The following is a 21,437-nucleotide window of genomic DNA, read 5'->3' as shown; positions in this document are numbered from 1 at the left end:
TCCATAGTAAGCACCAAAACCCGACATTAATTAATTGCAATTTTCACAGCTATGATTTTTGTCATCAGGGTGATTCAAGGTCAAGTACCCTGCAGGCGGCCCCTAGTTTCAGGGGTCGCACACCCCAAGTCGAGGTACTGAATATACCCAAAAACTAACCCTGGTGAACTTGAGCATTTTAGTTGTATTTGTGATGTCCCATTTTGTTCATGCATTTTGACACTAGTCTTAAGCAGTCCATCCACTATCAATGAAATTGACAATAATATTGAACTTGAGACTGTTGTACGTGTTATCCTGATCAGTATACAGAGGAACCCTGTTGGCCTGGAACTCCCACGGACTGGCCAAAATACTTTAGCTTAGCAAATTTCGAGCCAAGCAGGAATATTTGCATTAAGTGAAAGAAATTGGTCCTTTACATCAAGTTCAAGCCAATGTCAGGAAATCGAGCCAAGCGATATCGGGCCAACGGGTTTTGACTGTATTGACAAAATCATAGGGTGCAAATTTTTCCGAAAATAATTATCAATTATATTAGATAAAAGGAATAAAAATATTTAGTAAAATGATTGCGCATTTTTTAGCTAAAAAGATTATAATTGTCCAATTACATTGATCATCAATGGCCTGCTTCAGGATTAAAATTGTAGTGAGAATAGCCCCAAGAATTGGATGGTCATCATCTGGTATTAATAATGATGATATTATTATGAATGACCTTTTAATTTTCATTTGAAATTAAACTTACCGGTATATCATTTCATATATATATTTTAATATGTATTTTTCTTTTGTATGGCTTACTTAGATAAAAAGTGTACTTTTTATTGGGAGCTGAGACATAATAGTAAAGCTTTGATGAAGCGATGCTGTAGAATTATTTCTTATATTATAAACCATTTTCAAAATGTATGCTACAGCCTAAATTTAACCTGACTGCCTGTAGCATGCTTTTTAATTTACAAAGATATGGAGATAAATCTGTTTCATTTAATTTCGTGTTTCTTAGAAATAATTATATTTTTTTGAATTAAAATATAACCTTTTCTCCCACCTCATATAAGTAGATCCAAAAATTTGACCATGCTAGAAATTCTTATCTTGCCCACAGGCAAAGATAAAACAAGTACTCGTATGGAACTCCTTTTTTATTGTCATCACACAATTACCTCCCTTGTTGAGGACTGTCGTCTGTAGCATCATTGAAACCTTGTCTTGTGGCAATATTTTGAATCCTAATCAATTATTTCTCACTTCAAATGGCATCATAATTTTTTTTTCATGCTCCATTCAAGAAATAATGCTGCACTCTCCTCAGAACTTTTTAAAGAAAGATTTGTCTATTTACATAATCTTAATCACTGCGCACATATCCATGACAACCACGAATTATCATATATCTAGACGCATTCATTTTCACTACGCACAAGAGTTCCAGCCAAAAAATACATTTTTACTTTATTTTGTTTAACTGAGGTGGAAGAAAAAGCTTCTACCATAGCAGCTCATGTAAGATAGGTTCAGCCCAACCCTCGCGCACCGTGTTTTGCGGTGCACGTGGGTTGTGATGAACCTTTCTTACACTCTCGGCCATGGAAGATACTTATATTCTCCCCAAAACATGTATTATTTTATGAATAATTTATTTGTTTTTATGTTCATGTGTGTGATTGTGTTACAGCACAAGTTTATTCCAATATTCTTTCTGCACGGAAATGCAAATGTATCTGTATGAGACATTAATGGATTCAAATTAGTTGGTTGTAGTCATATGGAGCTTTTCAGAGTTCCTTTTACAAGAGGGCAAATTTTAAGCGAGAATAGGATTAGTATGCCATGGGTTTGGCATGTCAGTTATGCACCAGTCAATTGTAAACCCCCCCCCCCCCCCCCCCCCCCCCCCCCGGTTACCGGGTATACCTGGATAGTGGGGGAAATGGGCCGTGTTTTTACCTTCCAAAAATATGCGGGGGTTCCCTCAGGGCGGGATTTTACCCTGGACTTGCTGGACCTAAAGTCAAAGTCCCCGCTATCCACGGACCTCAGGGGGAGGTGGGGGGGTGGGTGGTTACAAATGACTAGTGCATTAGAGTTGCATCACCTTAAAAGTGGGTGGTTAATTGTCAGTTCCATATAGTATTCAGTTTGGTTAAAACTCATACGAGAAGATGGCGCTATTTTATGTTGCTAATAGGTTGCCTAAGATCTCTTGAGATCTCTTGTTTACTGGATAATTTTGTTCAAATTTTGAACTCTTATGTCTGTCAATATTACAGCTATAATTGATTCACTGAATATTGAGAAATTAATCTCATATAGAAAACATCAATCACAGATGTATATAATATGACGCGTCAGAATTGCTTTTGTTCAAAGTGAAAACATTCCATCAGCTATGACAAACATTATGGAAGTCCATCATGGGGAAAATATGGATTATGAAATCTGTATTGCATTATTTATTGATGGGCATCTGATTGTGGCCATTGACAAGTGAGAAGAATCACTGCAGAATTGCAGAAATCCTGTAGAAAAGGCACTCCATTAATCTATGAAAAATTAGTAAAAAATGAAAGTATTAAACACAATTCTAAGAGAAAGTCCCCTTATAAGCACTTAAACAGTTAGAAATATTGTTAGTAAAATATAAACTTTACAGTTTCAAATAATTGTTCCAGTAAGCTTCACTTGCAGATTATATGTTTGAGATTAATTCAGTGTTGAAATCGTTCATATTTCTAATGACTTAACTATGCTGTAATCATGTATGACCTTTGTCTTCTGTCTATTTTTGCTATGATTTTTATGAAATGTTAGTATACGAAGTGAATTCATTTAAACAAAATGTAACAATATTTACTGTCAAATATTTCCACTTGATTACTATAGTTGGGTACATTTCGAGATGCTATTGTTAAATTTCAGATTTACGTGCGGGCGTTGTTTGACTACAATCCCCATGACGATGATCTGATCCCATGTACCCAAGCTGGTATCTCGTTCTGTGTTGGAGATGTTCTCAGGGTAGTAATTTTTTTTTATCACAGTAACTCATGAATTCTCTAAGTGTATTTTTTCAATTTCGTTACAATTTTTAATTCATTGTCAAAGAAAAAGTTATTTTCAAATAGCTTTTATATCATCTTTACTGTTTTGCAAAAAACTTAAACATTAAGCAATAACTCATTAACATCAAAGACATTTATAACTATAGAATTTGGTACAAATGTTCATTAAGATGCAATTTTGTAGCTTTTCCCATAAATCTGAATGCTGAAATAGTTGAATAAATAAATAAAAAAGATATGATAATTATGTATATGGTCCAAACCTGCAAACCACCCTCTGTAACTGTAGGGGGACAACTGCAAAAATGTTCAACATGATGCTTCACATGAGTTTGGGCTCTAAGTCAGAAACCTAGTCATATCATTATATGAATGGCTTCATTGTCCTTCCAGGTGATAAGTAAGGAGGACACTAACTGGTGGCAAGCACGGCGGGTGGAGATGGTCACCAGTGAGCCTGCGGGCCTCATCCCCTCCCCCGAGCTACAGGAATGTCGGGCCACCACTCTGGCACAGGAACGGGCAAGACAAGAACACTCCGGTAAACTTATAGTTGTTGTTGGTTTATAGGGTCTATAAAGGTCTGACCGTGCCTGTTGGCTTCCTTGTGGCTTGATCCCACCAAGTTTCACTTTACGACTTACATGATTTGTTGCCAAAGTGACATAAGTTATAGTTGCCTGCAATTCTAGGATTCATATGATGACTTTAAAATGGTCGTCCAATTGGAGTTAACTTACAATATGGTTCTTTGATAAATAGATTCCACAAATAGTAATTATCAAATCTAATCATATGGTCTGTACATATTGCCCTTTTGTAAGTTGAGGTCATGTCTGGTAATTGCCAGGCCATGAACCATTCCTAACTCTTGCTGAATGTATAAACCATGTATGTTTGTTCACCATTACAGTGCACTGTTCGTGGTTTGGTAAGAAGAAGAAGGACAAGTATTTGGCAAAACACAACGCCGTCTTTGACCAGTTGGAAGTGAACACTTACGAGGAGGTGGTCAGATTGCCCGCCTTTGTTAGGAAAACCCTGGTTCTACTTGGTGAGTTTATACTGCCAATATTATATTACACTAGCACATCTGTTTTACAAAGAGAAAAAGAATTGGTATTGGGATTACCTTGGTGTCTTGGGTGTCCACAAGGCAAATACTTGAACGTTGCCATAATTTTAAAACTGTTCAAGGTGATATTCATATGTTTCCGGAGACAATATGTACATGTACAGCAAGATCTATAACTCTGGTTTTAACCATTTTTCAGTTATGCCCCTTTTTAGACTGTGTAAAACAACAGACGAGTATTTGCTCCACGGCACTCGTATTTGAATATCTGATAACAAATACCTTTTAACAAGGAGTTGGTTAGATTGCTAGCATTTATGAGGATAGGTTTTGTACAACTAGTATGATGATAAAGCTCATACGTTCTTTACATCATTTCTTGAATTTCTGGTTTGCAATAATTTGAATAAGTATATCATGCAAGCCAGGAGGTGGCAAGATTGCCACCCTAGTTGTTAGGAAAACTTATACACTACTTGATTATGATTGCGGATTCCAAATATAAAAAATACCAGCATACAGTTTCTGGAAAGATTATCATGGTATTTTTTTAATAATAAGTGAATAGATCATAATAATATCTATGTTCGTGATGTATCCAATATTTACATAAAACTTGGATTTTGTAAATGAGGTAAACTGGGGTGGGGGGCTTTCAGGTCAAATCATGGTTTCTTTGTATATTTATTTCATACTCGATAACTGTTAGAGCATCGGTTCTAAAAGGTGTGATAAATAGAGAATATTTTACTGAACGATCATTAAATTTTTTGTTTATTTGTCGTCTAGCCATACCTAATGATATTGTGAATGAAGTTTTAATTGGATAGAAGAATAAACCACATAAATGTCATCTTGTTGTTCATACAGGTGCTCATGGGGTGGGACGCCGCCATATAAAGAACACACTAATCACTACACACCCGGACAGATATGCATACCCCATCCCCCGTAAGTCGCATATGCCTGGTAAGAAAGGTGTACTAGGGTACTGTAGATCGTTTTAGTTTTACGATGTCCATTTTTCATGATTTTTTGATTTCTTGGTGAAAATTACTTTGTTTAACTCATTGCAAAAATCTTTAAATTGATATCTTGTTGAGCTCATGACCTTGATTATGTTTCCTGATTGTTTCAAGAAAAATTGTGAATAATGAACACGCGATTTAAGCGATCTACAGTATATATTTTATTCTTCATCCTTATATAATATTTGAAGGAGCAGTGAAGTGTACTACAGTATGTTATATGATTTAAAATGATGTAAAGATAACAAATAATAGTGCATTTTTTGTATTATTAAATGTGCATGCCCTAATAGACAAGCTGGGGGTCCTTTTTTCGAATCTGTGATGAATTCCGAAATATGGGATAATTTTGATAAAAAGTATTTATACAGCTGCCAGTTTGGAGCACCTGCTGACGTCACGCATACGCGGAATAAAACATACCCTATTTTACACAATGACAGTTTGTGTATTTGTGATATTGAAGTCATGTATTCAGTAGACCATTTTATTGTTTTATAAAGCATGGTACCTTTACAGCAGCTACAATCCAGCAGATACTGACTGTGCAGTATCAGTGAATGGTGTTGGGATTTATCTGCACAATAGTTATAGCACGGTTAAGCTCCGGCTGCTTGTGACTGTTTAAATATTGGAGTTAATATATATATAATTATGAAAACAAAGAAAACACCCCTTGAACATGGTACAAGTGATTATATTGGAACTTGCATAATTACGATGACTACTTTAAACGTATTGTGATTTTTAACATTAATTTTGATAGTTTGGTAAAGTCTGCAGTGAAAGCTTTCACATCTTAGTTAATTTAATGTATATGAAAAAAATAAAATAAATATATATATATATAAATGGAAGCGTGTATATATTTAACAAACTTAAATAGTGATAATTTTAGATTTCATTTAAGGGTTAAAGATGGAGACTGAATAATAAGCAATGTATATTCACTGCTGATATTTTTTTCACAGTTTATTATAACTTTCATTTGAATGTGGACATTTTTCGGGGTTTTCTTCAAAATCAATATGGACAGAATTATCCCTTGCCAAGACTTGAACAGTATGATGAAGTTTCTAATTCTGTTTTATGTCATTTTTGACATGAGAAGTTAGGATATGTAACATTTTACTCAGCAATTGTCTGTCTGTCTATTACAGTTGTCAGTTATATTTCACAGAAAATATAATTTGTATGTTTTGGGACGAAAGGGGACTTTCCTGGCATTATTTTGAAAGAATTGTTATTTATTTTGTAAGTGAGAGCAGTGTTTCTTGTCATTGGAGAGCCAGACTGCCTTCTCGTCGCCAGTCTGTAGACAGAGTGGTTGTAGAACTGCATTAAGCTTGTCATTTATGTTTTGGACTTTCTTCACTTTATGTTTTGCTTGTGTAATGGCTTTATATAAAATTTAGTTTTCAAAATAAAAAGCTCAAAATATCATCATCGCTGTCACCATCACCACCACCACCATCATCACCACCATCATCACCACGGCCATCATCACCTCCACCATCATCACCACCACCACCATCATCACCACCATCATCATCACAACCACCATTATCACCACCACCATCATCACCAACATCATCATCACCACCATCATCACCACCATCATTACCACCACCAAAATCATCATCACCACCATCATCACCACCATCATGATCATCATCATCATCATCATCATTCATCATCATCATCATCATCATCATCATCATCATCATCATCATCATCATCATCATCATCATCATCACCATTACCACCACCACCACCACCACCATCACCACCACCACCATCACCACTACCATCACCACCACCATCATCACCATTATCATCATCATCATTCATCATCATCATCATCATCATCATCATCATCATCATCATCATCATCATCATCATCACCACCAACACCACCACCACCACCATCATCATCATCATCATCATCATCATTTAAACAGCCACCATTAACACCATCTTCGAAATCATTGAGCACAATTGAATCATTTAAGCTCAAACTTTATTTCTTGAAGACACAACTCGTCCCCCAAAGCCAGCGGAAGAAGATGGTAAGAACTACTTCTTTGTGACACATGAGCAAATGATGGCGGACATCGCAGCAAATCAGTACCTTGAATACGGGACTCATGAAGACGCAATGTACGGCACAAAGCTGGAGACGATCAAACAAATACATGAGGTCAGCCTTATGGCTATACTGGATGTCGAGCCACAGGTGGGATTCTTTCACATATTTAAAGAAATATATCATATTTTTTATCATCAATATACATGTCTAATTTGTGTTTTCAGACTTCATTTAGAGATATGCTACCATTATGGTGAATTTTTGCCATTAAAATTGGTTAAATATGAATGCTTTTTGAATCACTTTTTGGGTTGTCCTTTTTTCAGGATGAATATTGAGATACAATCTAGCCTTGATGGTGTTATGGGCAAAATAAGAAATATAGTTTATCTCAAAGATTGTATCATGGACATCATGAAAAACGTGCATTGAGTAAGATTATTAGTATGTATTCACCTAAATAAATGGCTAAATATCATCAGGTAACCATTTATTAGCTCGACTATTCGAAGAATAGGTGGGCTATACTACTCGCACCAGCGTCGGCGTCGGCGTCTGGTTCAAGTTTTAGGGCAAGTTTGGATTTTCACTTAGAAGTCCAATACCCTACATTCAATTGACTTAATACTTCACGCAGTTGTTCAGGGCCATCACATGATGAGGTTAGATAACTCCATATCATTCTTTACACAGATTATGGCCCCTGATTGACTATGGAACTTAGGTTAAAGTTTTAGGGCAAGTTGGAATATTTATTTATAACTTCTATATCCTTTGTTTAATTTACTTAATACTTCACACAGTTGTTCAGGACCATCACACAATGAGGTTACATAACTCCATATTATCCTTATACAAGTTATGGGCCCTGATTGACTTAGGTTAAAGTTTTAGGGCAGGTTAAAGTTTTAGGGCAAGTTGGGATTTTCACTTAAAACTCCAATACCATTCATTCAATTGACTTAATACTTCACACAGATGTTCAGAGCCATCACATAATGAGGTTAGATAACTCCATATTATCTTTTATACAAATTATGGCCCCTGATTGACTATGGAACTTAGGTTAAAGTTTTAGGGCAGGTTGGGATATTGTTTAATAACTTTTATACCCTTCATTCAATTGACTTAATACTTCACACAATTGTTCAGGACCATCACCAAACAAGGTTACATAACTCCATATCCTTAATACAAGTTATGGTCCCTGATTGACTTAGGTTAAAGTTTTAGGCAAGTAAAAGTTAAGGGCAAGTTGGGATTTTAATAAAACAAAACTTCTATACCATTCATTAAATGCACTTAATAAAATTCAAAATTATTTTCGACCAACTTACAAAAAGAAGCATAACTCCGTTTTAAGCCTAAATACAAATTATGGCCCTTGAATTATTTTTTTTATTTGTTTTTAAATTTCCTTTGAAAGGCATATTTGTATATTCTTAACCACATTTTCATAATGGGAAATCAAGTTCTTTGAATGACTTGCGTCATTGTTTGGGCAGGCTGGTTGGAGGGCAGCATCAAAGTCACCTTATGTATCGAATAATTTTAGTTAGGTTTGACATAAAGAGACCAAACTTGATATTATTACATCGTTATTGTATTCTAAGTCAAAGCGGCGTAGTCGAGCGCGCTGTCTTACGACGGCTCTTGTTTTAGTAAAGGCATACTGATTATACTTTAACCAGCTTAGTAGTCAAGATTGTATTTTGTCTACTGGCACAGCTTGTTTAAATCTACTGATTCACCTGAATAAAATTTATAATGGCTAAGTGCTGATCTAGCAAAATAAAGGTATGGGAGATTTGAGAAATTGGACAAAGTGTGATTTTGACTGCTAAATTTTTAATTTCAATATACATTAATGGTCATTTGTAATAACTAGTTCATAATATAAAATGTCTGGTTAATTTTGCAGGCTCTAAAAGTATTACGGACAAGAGAGTTTTGTCCGTTTGTAGTATTTATAGCAGCACCTACCATACGGCCACCTCAGGAGGTAACTCTGTCCAAAGGTTGCCCGATTGTACAGTGGTTGTCCCCCTTTGAATGCCTGAAACCATTATGAATGTTTGTTGTTGTCAGTTGTCATTCTCCCAAGGGTGTTATTCAGTATATTGGCCTCAGTTCAAATTGCAAAGAGACTTTATCACATTTTAGAGGTTTAAACATAAAAAATAATGTGTTTTAAATGTGAAAAAACTTAATTATATAACAATGGTATGATGTCACCATTCAGTATAGAGGCATCAGTCATAAACCCCCAAGATGTCACCAACATGAAATCTGACTCTTCAAAAATTAGCTCCTTATGAATGAGGTCATTTGTGCTATCTGACCTCTTAAGATTTTACTTAAAAGATGTTAAATAGCTTCTACATGCTTCAGCACTTTAATTTCATCTCATGTACACGTATAACAGAAGCAACATATCGAAACTATGAGGACATGCCTATTGGTACTTTCTCAACTTGAGAATGAGTTTTAAAAAAAAGGTTCATGTGGGATTTAACTACAGTTGCAGATGTTTGATTTGTTAAATGTAATATGTAAATGTGACATTTGTTATTCAGTTTTTTTAGCATGAATTAACAGAATATTTTTATTTCAGTGATGTTTTGAAATCAATGTTTAGTAGTTATAATGACATTTAAAGGAGAATTCTGTATATCCCTGAGTGCATTAATGGACAGAAAAATAATTAATTGGCAAAAATAGTTAAAAATTGCTGTCAAATTAATTAAAATAACTCACCAAATTGGGAGTTTTCAGCATTTAATGATGCATATGAATTTGTTTAAGGATTGTTCACATTTTCCCCTGTGTTTATGCTGTATGAATACAGAACAGGAGCTATTTTCATCAAGTGTCTTGGTTGGTGCTTCTTGGGAATGTGCAGTTTAAGCTCTACTGGTTTAAGTTAAATGTTTGTACAGGATGCCCTTTTAAAAACTCCAAACTTACCTACCATTGCCATGTTTGTGCCCTATCCTGTATGTGTATTTTGTTTTGTTACTTAAGGCTTCTAAAATTGTTTGTTTGGGTTACACGTCTAAAATGAATACCCCGGTAGGTTAAATGTATAAGTTACATGTGTTAGTTACATGTGTATGTTGCATGTGTAGGAGACCACAATTCTTGAAAAAAGAAAAAATTGTCTCAAGTCATTAATAATTTATTGTTAAGGGGAAAAAATATATTGTCTTGGTTTTGTTGTCATCGACATCAGTGCTTTGATGTGCAAAATCTTCAACCTAGGCCATGACTTAAAAACTGTTCAAGATATTCAAATGAAATTTTGTCAATCCACATACGATCAACAAAGCCCTTATATCTGAGTGTAATGATTGTTAAGTTAGGCCAAAAAAAAAATATTGTTTGTTTAGGGTAACCTTCCCAAAATTTCTAGGTAGGGTAGGTAGGGATTTTTTTTTGATTTTTTTTATATTATTTTTTTCAAAATCTGTCGTAAGTTCAGAGTGTTTTCTTGCACATGGCAGTCTTTCCTACATTACTGTCATTGCCTGACTTTGTTTTATCATATAAACAATAATTCTGATTAAAATCTGCATTTATCCACCCTTCGTAACTCTCTATTCGCTAACGAATATTTTTTTTGCTCAGAAATGGAAAAAAATAGTTAGGGTCGGCACATTTTTAAAGGTAGGGTCGGGTTACCCGAAACAGACATATTTTTTTTTTAGGCCTTATGCAGTGTTTGACTGGTAAACAATAAGCAAGCGTTGTTGTTCAAGCTGCAGTTCTACAAGATACAAGCATCTTTATTTAAAGACCAGTATATTATAACAAGAAACATTAGCTCAATGATCTATTTTCTGACATGATAAATCTTTTCTTGTCTACAGGAAGATGTAACCCAAAACAAACAATTTATTTGCCTTACCATGTATGTACATGTATGTATACTCTTTGTTCAACTTCTACCACTGTAGTTTTAATACAGCATGCTTATATTATTGTGTTGTACTGTGATTGTTACAGGCGTTAAAAGTGTTGAGATCGGCAGAGTACGCCCCCTTTGTTGTGTTTATTGCCGCCCCTCGAGCTGCCGACCTTCAGTTAGATAAATCTTCTGGAATTGACGTAAGTTAAAATAGTCAGGTATCATAGAATGACTAAGAATTAATGGGAGAAAATGGGATTTATTGAGAAAATAGATCTTATTTGGTCATCTGTTTTTGTTAGCAAAGAAGTCAATGTATAATGACATAATTATACATGAATATGACATAAGTAGACAGGAATAAGACATGAATAAGACAGAATTAGACATGAATAAGACATACGGTAAATGTGGCATGAATAAGACATAAGAAGACATTAATATGGCATAAATTAGACATGAATTAGGCATAATGAAAACATTCATAGGGTCATATATACAACATTAATATGGCATAAATAAGACATGAATAAGACATTAATATGGCATCAATAAGACATAATAGGACATGAATAATACATAATACGACATGAATAAGACATAAAATTACATGAATAAGACATAATACGACATGAATAATACATAATACGACATGAATAAGACATTATTATGGCATCAATAAGACATAATAGGACATGAATAATACATAATACGACATGAATAAGACAAAGAAATGGTGTCCTAATTCAAAACCAATAATACTAAAATATTTTAAATACTGACAAGTGATTTATAAGAACTAACAGCTGAGTCTGAGGCACATTTAGCTTGACAATGTTTTTTACAAGCCGAGGACAGTGTGTGTATACATTGTGATGAATTGCGTCATAAATGCTACGTCAGAAGGCAATATTTTGCTTCGAAAAAAGACTTTAAACACAGATAACTATTTTTTCACCATTTTAAATGAAACATAGCACAGTCTACGCCGCTTATGGAGCCCCGCCTTCGGTCTTTTACCAGAGTTTGATTGCGAGTTTCATTTTAACACTTCGAAAAACCTTTTCACAATACGGCTTTCTGACGGAGCACTGTCAAAACATTATTTCGGAAACAGGTTTGTCGAAGTGTTTGATAAAACTAATCACCTTATGAAACTTTGGTAATAAAACGAAGACCGGGCATACACTCCCCTTTGTTTATTTAAAATGGTGTAGTATTAGAAAAGTTATCTTTGATTTAAGTCTTTATTTTGAGCAAAATGTTGCCTTCCGACGTAGCATATATGAAGTAATATATCACGTGGTATACACATACTGAAGGAATAACAGTCAAATCTAGCAACCGCTAAATAATTTAAAGGGAAAGAGGAACACCAAAATCATAAAATCGCAATCTTTAAGTGTGTTGTCAACTGTGGAGAAGTGAACTCGCGTGTGCATGTTTATGTAAGTGAACAGTTGGTCAACTGTCTATGATTGAACTAAGTGTGTTTGATGGCATGTGATGTGATTGTTATTTACATCTGCATAAATAACCATGGTTCTTGTCATAGCTTGTGGTTATGCAATTATCAATGTTTTCCCCCTCCAGCAGGCGGAATGTACACCCGCAGCATTTAAACAAATCACAAACTTTAACGTCTAAATTCTGACTGTAAAGTAGTGAAATTTGTCATAATACCAACTGCAGAGCGGGAAAAGGTGGAGAAATTTGTCAAATTTCCGACTGTAGAGCAGGCAGAGTTGGTCTAGGCCTTAAGAACTTCAAAAAAAAGTCTTGCCACTTTGACTTTCTGTCAAAATCCTGCCTGTTGGGAATCATCACCTGCTGTCTAAAGCCATATTGCCTTTCCCCATCCACCGGTCAACACATTTGGGCAAAACATTGATATGGGCATAACATCAAAACATCCTAATGGTCATTTGTGATATTGTGAAATGAATCCTTTGTGATGGCATGATAAGTGAATATTAGATATTAGTGATATCGAATATTTAATAAATGAGTTGTAACATTCAAATAATTTTAATTTATTTGGTACACTATTTACTTCGATATTTTGTATTGAAGTCAGGTTATTAGTACTGCTAGAGTATATACAGCTATACCTTACATCTATGGTACACTTAATGTCAACATTTTAATGGTATTGATTTCTTTGATAATGTTCAATTATGTGATTTCTGGTGACCCCAAATTATTTTTATATTACTTGAAAGGGTTTTATGAGTTGAGAAATATATGTTAATCTAATATAGATAGCTTTACTACAATTAAGCCGTTTTGGCCATGAATGTTTGAGAAATGATCAGTTCACATCTGATTTCAGTTGAAATAAAGAACATAATACAAACTGCAATTACAATATCTGTAATGATTTTCCGGTCATTTATTTTGCTTTAATAAGTAAGCTGAATACCCTTTCTTTAAAATAATACCAAAATTATAAGGGGTCACCAGCCATCAAAATCCAACATAGTTACCTATGGGTCAATGAAATGACCAGCTTATTAATTTTGTACATCGATACAAACATTTTATTTGTGGATAATTGGTACAGCCTTTAAGACTTAAAGATTATGATTAGTGACTTTATATTTGACATATTTATAATGTTTAATACGTTGTCATGTTATCATTTCAGGATGGGAGTTTAGAACGTCTTGCCAAAGAAAGTGAACTGCTTGAAAAACATTATGGTCATTACTTTGACTACAAAATAGTGAACAACGATATATCTGAGACTATAGAGAAGCTGGAACGTGCCATTGACAACGTGTGCTCCACACCCCAGTGGGTGCCTGTTAGCTGGGTGTATTAGTAGCCATGCTGGCATCTAGTGGATACACAGGAAGCAGTGTTTTAGTAGCCATGCTGTCATTTGGGGTATTAGTAGCCATGCAGTCATCTTAGTCGTTACACTAGAAGCCATTTTTTAGCAGCCATGCAGTCATCTGAGGCTTATAGCCATGCTTTCATCTTAAGTGGATACACTAGAGGCTGTGTTTTAGTAGCCATGCAGTCATCTGGGGATTAGTAGTCATGTGATCATCTGTGTATATATACGTAGCCATCCAGTCATCTCGTAGATACACAGGTATCCGTGAAGTCATCTGGTGTTTTAGTAGCCATGCCGTCATCAAGATTGTACCATGGAGGAATTGTTTTAAGTATGAATTGAAAAGCAAGTGTTAAATTGCAGCTAGGGGATATGTTCATTGTTTACTGAAAGACAAAATTGCAGCTTTAGTTGTGTGTTTGTCTAGATTGTAATTTAGAGAAGTTGTTTTAATTGTAAATAAAAAGCAAGACTCTTGTTAAGTCACAGCTATCATGATCTAGTACCATTGCACTATGATAAGAAGAAATGGTTAGTTGTCAAGTGAAAAGGTTGATGAATCCAAAGGCATGCAATTGAGAATGTTTAAGTTTGAAGGAGTAATTTTAATTAATTGACTTTTGCTAAATCATGGTAGCAATGGGCAACATCGTTTGTATAAAAAATGCTTTATCAAACCATGTGTTACTGTTTGGTTGCAAGTTGTGATCTTCACTATTGGTGAACTTTTAACATTGTCGTCAAATGGCGCCTTGAATTTGTATAGTGAAAAAAGGAATTAATGTTAAAATGCAGCTACACAGTCATTTATTACTTGTACAAGGAGAATACAGCAAGGGGATGAGGTGCTGACATTGGTAGATTCTTGTAACAAAAACAAAGATAAAACTCATTTGCTGGAACTTAGTGGCTTTTGAGGGCATTTAAGGGGTCACCTTATCAAGAACCGTCTGTCAAAATATCGTGAGATTATGATTTTTAATTGGATTTTTCATTAGCAGCACAAATTGAATGTAAAATTTAGCTTGCATATTCAAGTAATGTTTTCTCACATTTTCATTCTTATCATTATTATATTATTGCTTCTGAAATAAGCATTATTCCTACAAGGGATTACAGATTTTAAAAAGCGATCATCATCGTGATGAAACATGCATTGATGAGAATGGCCCCTGAATCACAAATATGCTTAAGATTTATCCAACCAATTCATGCAGTATACAAAATATTGTATACAGCGGAAAAGTAAAATAAAGGAAATATTATTTTTATTGAAAATATTGATTTATTTGTTTGTTTATCAATATTCTACAATGAAGTGTGTAATATTATATTCAAATTAAGTCATTTATGATACATAAAACAATTGAAGATGTGTTTGCTTTAAACAGTTCTATCATGCTATGCTGTTACATGGTTGATTGAGTTGAGATTGAGAAACTACTTATATATGTTTGTGATATTAGGGAACCTGAGTACCTGTGTGACCAGTGAATATTGAGGTGTATTTTGCCGACCATAAAATGGAGGGCAAAGCACTTTCATGTCTATAAAATGAACCTGGGTCATGGAGGTTACTTTTAGATAATTAATGAAGAACACATAATTTAGCCAATCATCAATTAATAAATGATAAATAAATAAGTCTGGTATAGGTATTAGATGTACAAATTTGCTTATCAGTTTATTTTCATTAATGCCTGGTGTACAAAAAAAGAAAATGCTTTTTACCGAAATGCGCTTAAAATGCAAAAAAAAAAATATAGGCTTAAAATGCAAAAAGAATGTGCTTTTAACACAGAAAAGGTGCACTTGGTAAGAAGAGTAGGCTTAAATATGGTGCCAATACCTCTGCAGTAATGCGCATTTAACACACTTTTGAAAAGTGGTGACCCCATAGAATTCTGTTATCAATTGAAAGAGATAAGTTACTGTATTGGATACTAAAATGTTAAAAAGATCACTTAAGATGTACATATTTGGCAATCGTTGAAGACCAATAAAGCCTATTTGTTTGATCAAATTACCGAAAGTTTATTTATTTTTATCTCTATACATAAACCCCTTTCAAATGATATGGGGTCACAAGGCATAAAAAATGTGCATCAAGCACCTTAAGTGGTTTCTATTTGTTTGCTTATAATCTAACAATTAACCCTAGAATTGTTTTATAACCTGGATAATATTCTATGTTGGAATGTTTGTATAATGCTATAAGTTGTATGTGATGTTCTATTTTTGCAATAATATCTTCATGTATTTGATACATAACATCCTTTAGAAAATATACAACATATGTAAATACATTTGAAAATACATGTTAATATACAACATATGTAATGTTATATGTGTGTAATTACATGTGAAATACACATAAATATTCAACATGTGTAACTACATAATATGTAACTACACATGTTGTATATTTACGTGTATTTAATTCACATATTGTGAAATACATTTAAATATATAACACTTGAAATTATACATGTTAATATACAACACATATGAGATACATGTAAATATAGAACATGTGTAATTACATGTGAAATACATGTAAATATAGAACATTTGAAATTACATGTGAAATACATATAAATATACAACATGTAATTACATGTGAAATACACATATTAAATATATTACATGTGAAGTACACGTGAATATATTACATGAATAAATTACATATGAAATACATGTGAATATACAATGTGTGTAATTACATGTGAAATACACTTATTTTTCTGTTGATAATACAATTTCTGAAGCTCTATTTAAGTAGTGATTCCTGTAATAATTAATCAGAATTCTGTTGAAAATAGATAGATAAATAATGAAATGACGTGTATTATATTTATAATATATAGCTTTTAAATTATTATATTGTATTAGTTGTATATACAATTGATTTACATGTTATACCATAGACTTTTAAAATTGGAATGTGCTGATAGAAGCATTTAGCGGCAACGATTATCTCATAACATATGTCAAGATATTTAAGAATAGTGTCAGCAATAACAGTCAGAGACATAGCAACTTTAAATCAAAGAAGATCTTGTTACGAGTTAACTGAATACATTCATCATGAAAACTCGAATGTGTTATATTTCCGCCTTTTTTATTTTCCTATGTTGTTGTTGTTTTTGCTGGTCAAATGGATGCGAAATTCTACAGCTCGCATATTACAAAAATAGCTGTGATTCAAGATGTCTTCTTGCTGTTACAGTTACATTTTAAAGGTTTAATTGAGTATCTATTGTATTGTTATTTATAGATTATGGTATTACAATTTATATTTTACCTTAAGTCTATACTGGAATATATATATATAGCCTTATTTTTCTGAAGTGTCAAAAGAAGTTAAATTAGAACAACATTTGTACAATTTTTTTTACATTTAATATATTTGACATTGAATTTCTGTATTTCATACATTATATTTTTTTCCATATATTTTCCCATATCAATTTTTCCTTTTTTAACTTGAATATACCTTTTCTTTTCTCTGTCTCTTGTAAATTGTTTGCGGGATGAACCTTGAACGGTTCTCAGGGCCGGTATACATAAAACCTTTTAAATCAATTTTTAATTTAAGTCAATTTCCGAAATTTTTCATTATCAGATTAAAAGAAAAGTGTTTGGAGAAATACCGGTACTAATAACTTAGGAAATGTCTTCAGATGTTTTATAAATACCGCCCCAGGCTCTTAGATTGGTATAAGGCAACTGTTGCCGGAAATTTTCCTATCATAGTATTACCAAGTTGCGGATAACTAATGCACCATGTCATAAGTTGTTATGAAATTTTTAATCTTTTCATTGAAGTCATTGACTTTTGACTTATATATGCGATTGGGATAAAAAAAATAGAAGGCTTGCACTAAATTATAGAAATATTCCACAGCACTGAGGGTCATCATGACATTATACGGACCGGCCAGTCAGCCCCTGGAAGGTGTATATGGACCGAGGAGATGGTCTAGATCCATTAACCTTAAGGTGCTGAAGTGAATAATACATAAATTTTATATATATTTGTATTGTTTCTGTACAAATATGTAATTGTTATGATTTTTAGTTTTATTTTATCTTATTTGAAGTTGCGGTATTGGGAGTTGTTTTTATTAAAGAAATATGCAAACCTTACTAATACTTAACGTTTTGAAATGGTTGTGTGTTTTGTTTGCATAGTTTTATTTTTATATAGACAGAGATAGAAATGCAGACAGGAAAAGGGTATCATAAATTGTCTTTATTTTGTTAAGTGTCATTCCTATTGTCAATCATCAGGCGTTTTGCATTTACTGTTTTCTGTTAAATTTTTCTTTGCATTGAATAATTGTATCATTTTTGTGTATAAAAGCTAATACTATTTCTATTTTAAGTCCAGACATTATTTTTGTGATATTTTATCAGAATTGTGGCTGGAAGATGAACACAAGTTTTGTATTTTCCTTAAATGACACAGATTTAAAAACATTATCAGGGCCTCGTTCCAACCAAGATTGTAAGGCTTAAGATCTTAAATTTTCAGGCATGACCCTGTTCTTGGCATAAACCCCATCTAATAAAAACATCATAAGAACACATACATAGCATTGATTTAACTTAAAGGCTGTCCCAAGCACTCTTAAGCTGCAACTAAGGGATACGACTAAGATACATTATTGAATAAAGGCATATAATAACTCGTACTAAGAGTCCAGCAATATTATATAAATAATCTGGAGGATATATGTGCAGTCTGTTCTTAAAATCCCACAGGCCTGTGCCCCATTCAATAATGATCTTAGTTGCTGAAATTATATCAATGTAGTAAATTTGTTACTTTCATGTTCCTACTGATTCCAAGCCCCAATTTCTCAAAAATTAATAAGGGTTACTCACTGAAGTATTTTATTTCTTTAAGCAAAATTACTTACTTGAATATGATTTCTATTATGAAAAAGTAGTTTATCTTATTAATCTCAAGTATCATTTCCTTTAAAAGCATCAAAACCCTTTAAAAATAGAATATTACACAATTTATACCAAATCAAAAATAGTGTGCTGAGCTTGATCCCCAGTTGTAACTGACTGGAGTTGTTTTGAGAAATTGGGGCCTGATCTTTGAACTGGGACTAAGATTCAACGAAACGAAACGGTTCCAACCAAAATTAAATCATTATGTTACTTTTGACCCAAATTAGTCGGGAACTTATAATTTAGCACTGTAGAGTCCAAGACTTTTTGGGGCTTCAGAATGTTCTTTGTGCTTAGGAATTTGGTTGACCTGTCATACCAAATGGCCTATGTTTCAAACATAATATGATTTCACACATATTGCATATGAAGATTTGAAACTAGTTTTACATTTAATTTTGTTAAATAAGAAACTTTGCTTTTAGTAAATCAAAATTTGTAAATAGCCTGGTAGTTGAAAACAGAGCATACTCTGTAAATTTATGAATGTCCAGTGTAAGATTAGTTTATCATTATATGTACTTATTGCATACTTGACCAATGATAGGATACACATGTAATATAATGAATTTATCAATAAATACAAAGCAAAATGATTTGTTGTTGGTTACTGTTTTATTTGCCAGTCTGATAATTAACAGCACATATTATAGGATCATGCATGTCAGTAGGCAGTGTCCACCAAAATTGTCACCATCAACAGTGACCTTATTTGAGCAGATCTTTATCAGCCTTGGTTAAACAGTGTTAATGGAGTCAGGAGTGTTTCAGTTACTCAGTTTCTTAAGTTATGGCCCCTTAATTGCTATGTCCGCTTTGTAGCTTGACCTTATTCATCCTCCAGTGTTTATGGACAAATTTTCTAAGAAGTCTTAGTCATTTCATTATTTAGCTAAAATCTGCTGGTCAGTTGAAAGATTCTAAAACTCTCATATTCAGTGTGTATATCACATGATAAATTGCGTAATGAATGCCGGAAGGCAATATTTTGCCTCGAATCTGGGAGTAGTAATATCGGTCCAAGTTTGAATGAAGACTTTAAACAAAGATAACTTCACTATTTCTTTTCCATTTTAAATGAAACATCTATGCCGCTTACGGAGCCCCATAGGTATTTTTACAGAGTTTGAGAGTTTAGTTTCTTAAAACACTTCGACAAACTTTTCACAATACGGCCATCTGACGCAGCACTGTCAAAAAATTATTTTAGAAACAAGTAGAATTGTGTGATGAAACTAATCACCTTATCAAACTTCGGTAATAAAAACGAAGGCGGGGTTATTTAAAGGCCTAGTTTAAGCCTTCTATAAGTGACCCCCCACCCCACAAAGCCGTGTATTTGTACACATTCAACCTCTGTGTTAATTGATCTTAATCTTATTGCCTAATTGTCTTATCAGATCTCCAATCTGAGTATCCTGCTGTGTAGTTTTGGATGTTTTATTATAAAAATGGATCCTAAATGGCCATGAGCCAATAAACGAATACACAGGAAATTGGCCCCTAATGTGACACCAGTTCAATTAGCAGAAAATGCACAGCAGGGGATTATCATGCCAAACATTCCTTAAACTAGGCCTTTGTTTTATTCAAAATGGTGTAGTAAAGGAAAAGTTACCTTTGATTTAAGTTTTTTAAGCAAAATGTTGCCTTCCGACGTAGCATATATGACGTAATTTATCACGTGGTATACACACACTGATACCGAACCAAAGCACACAGCATGTTTACATCCCAAACAATACTAATTTTGATGCAACGCTTCAAAGACGCCGCATATGTTTTTGAAACATGACTAAGAGTAAGCATATGCAGTTCACCGGCATACCAAGTTGAGGAACCTGGCTACGAGTTCTTCAGTTATTGAACGAAATCGTATTTTCAGCTCAAGCTAACCAAGACCTTGAACTTTGACTAACTGACGTCAAAAAAGTTAGGGTGCTGATCATGTTAGAAGGATTTCTACCAAGTTCCAAGTCTCTAGGCCTAAGCGTTTTTTCAATTATTGATATGAAACTGCGTTATTTCAGCTTACGTTCGCAACTATCTCGGCCTACTGTCCTCAAAAGAAATATGGTTCATCTGCTGGTCATGACCAACCTGCCTACAAAGTAAAAAGTCCCAGGGTCATAGCGTTCTTCAAATATTGATCAGAGACCAATTGTCATCTAAAGCTGCTGGTCATGACCAATCGTACGTTCAAAATTGAGGTCCCTGAGCCAAAGCATACTTTGGATATTGAATGTTAACCGATTTTTAAATGAAGGTGACCACAACATTGACCTTTTGCCCACTGAACTCACAATCAATATAACTGAAGGCAATCTTAAGGTCACCTCCACATTGACCTTTGATCAACTGACCTCAAGATCAATAAGCTGTATCTGCTTGTCATGACCAACCTGCCTACAAAGTTGAAGTATCCATGGCCTAACCTTTCTTCAGATATTGATTGGAAAC

At 33.8% G+C, this 21,437-nt stretch overlaps 1 protein-coding gene across 1 annotated transcript in view; it reads left to right on the top strand.

Annotated features, from left to right (window-relative positions):
* LOC128220330 (peripheral plasma membrane protein CASK-like) overlaps positions 1-19,573 on the top strand; it is a 180,666-nt gene extending 161,093 nt beyond the window's left edge. The window contains exons 18-25 of the mRNA XM_052928691.1: positions 2,929-3,027; positions 3,465-3,612; positions 3,985-4,125; positions 5,017-5,097; positions 7,208-7,410; positions 9,185-9,265; positions 11,269-11,370; positions 13,818-19,573. Coding sequence (XP_052784651.1) covers positions 2,929-3,027; positions 3,465-3,612; positions 3,985-4,125; positions 5,017-5,097; positions 7,208-7,410; positions 9,185-9,265; positions 11,269-11,370; positions 13,818-13,994 — 1,032 coding nt within the window. The 3' untranslated portion in view covers positions 13,995-19,573. The remainder of the gene's footprint in view (positions 1-2,928; positions 3,028-3,464; positions 3,613-3,984; positions 4,126-5,016; positions 5,098-7,207; positions 7,411-9,184; positions 9,266-11,268; positions 11,371-13,817) is intronic.
* The last annotated feature ends 1,864 nt before the right edge of the window (positions 19,574-21,437 follow it).

Source organism: Mya arenaria, chromosome 15 (genome assembly GCF_026914265.1).
Source record: "Mya arenaria isolate MELC-2E11 chromosome 15, ASM2691426v1".
NCBI classification, from domain to species: Eukaryota; Metazoa; Mollusca; class Bivalvia; order Myida; family Myidae; genus Mya; species Mya arenaria.
The sequence above is the reverse complement of the archived record's forward strand: the minus strand, read 5'-3'. Positions and strand labels throughout refer to the sequence as shown.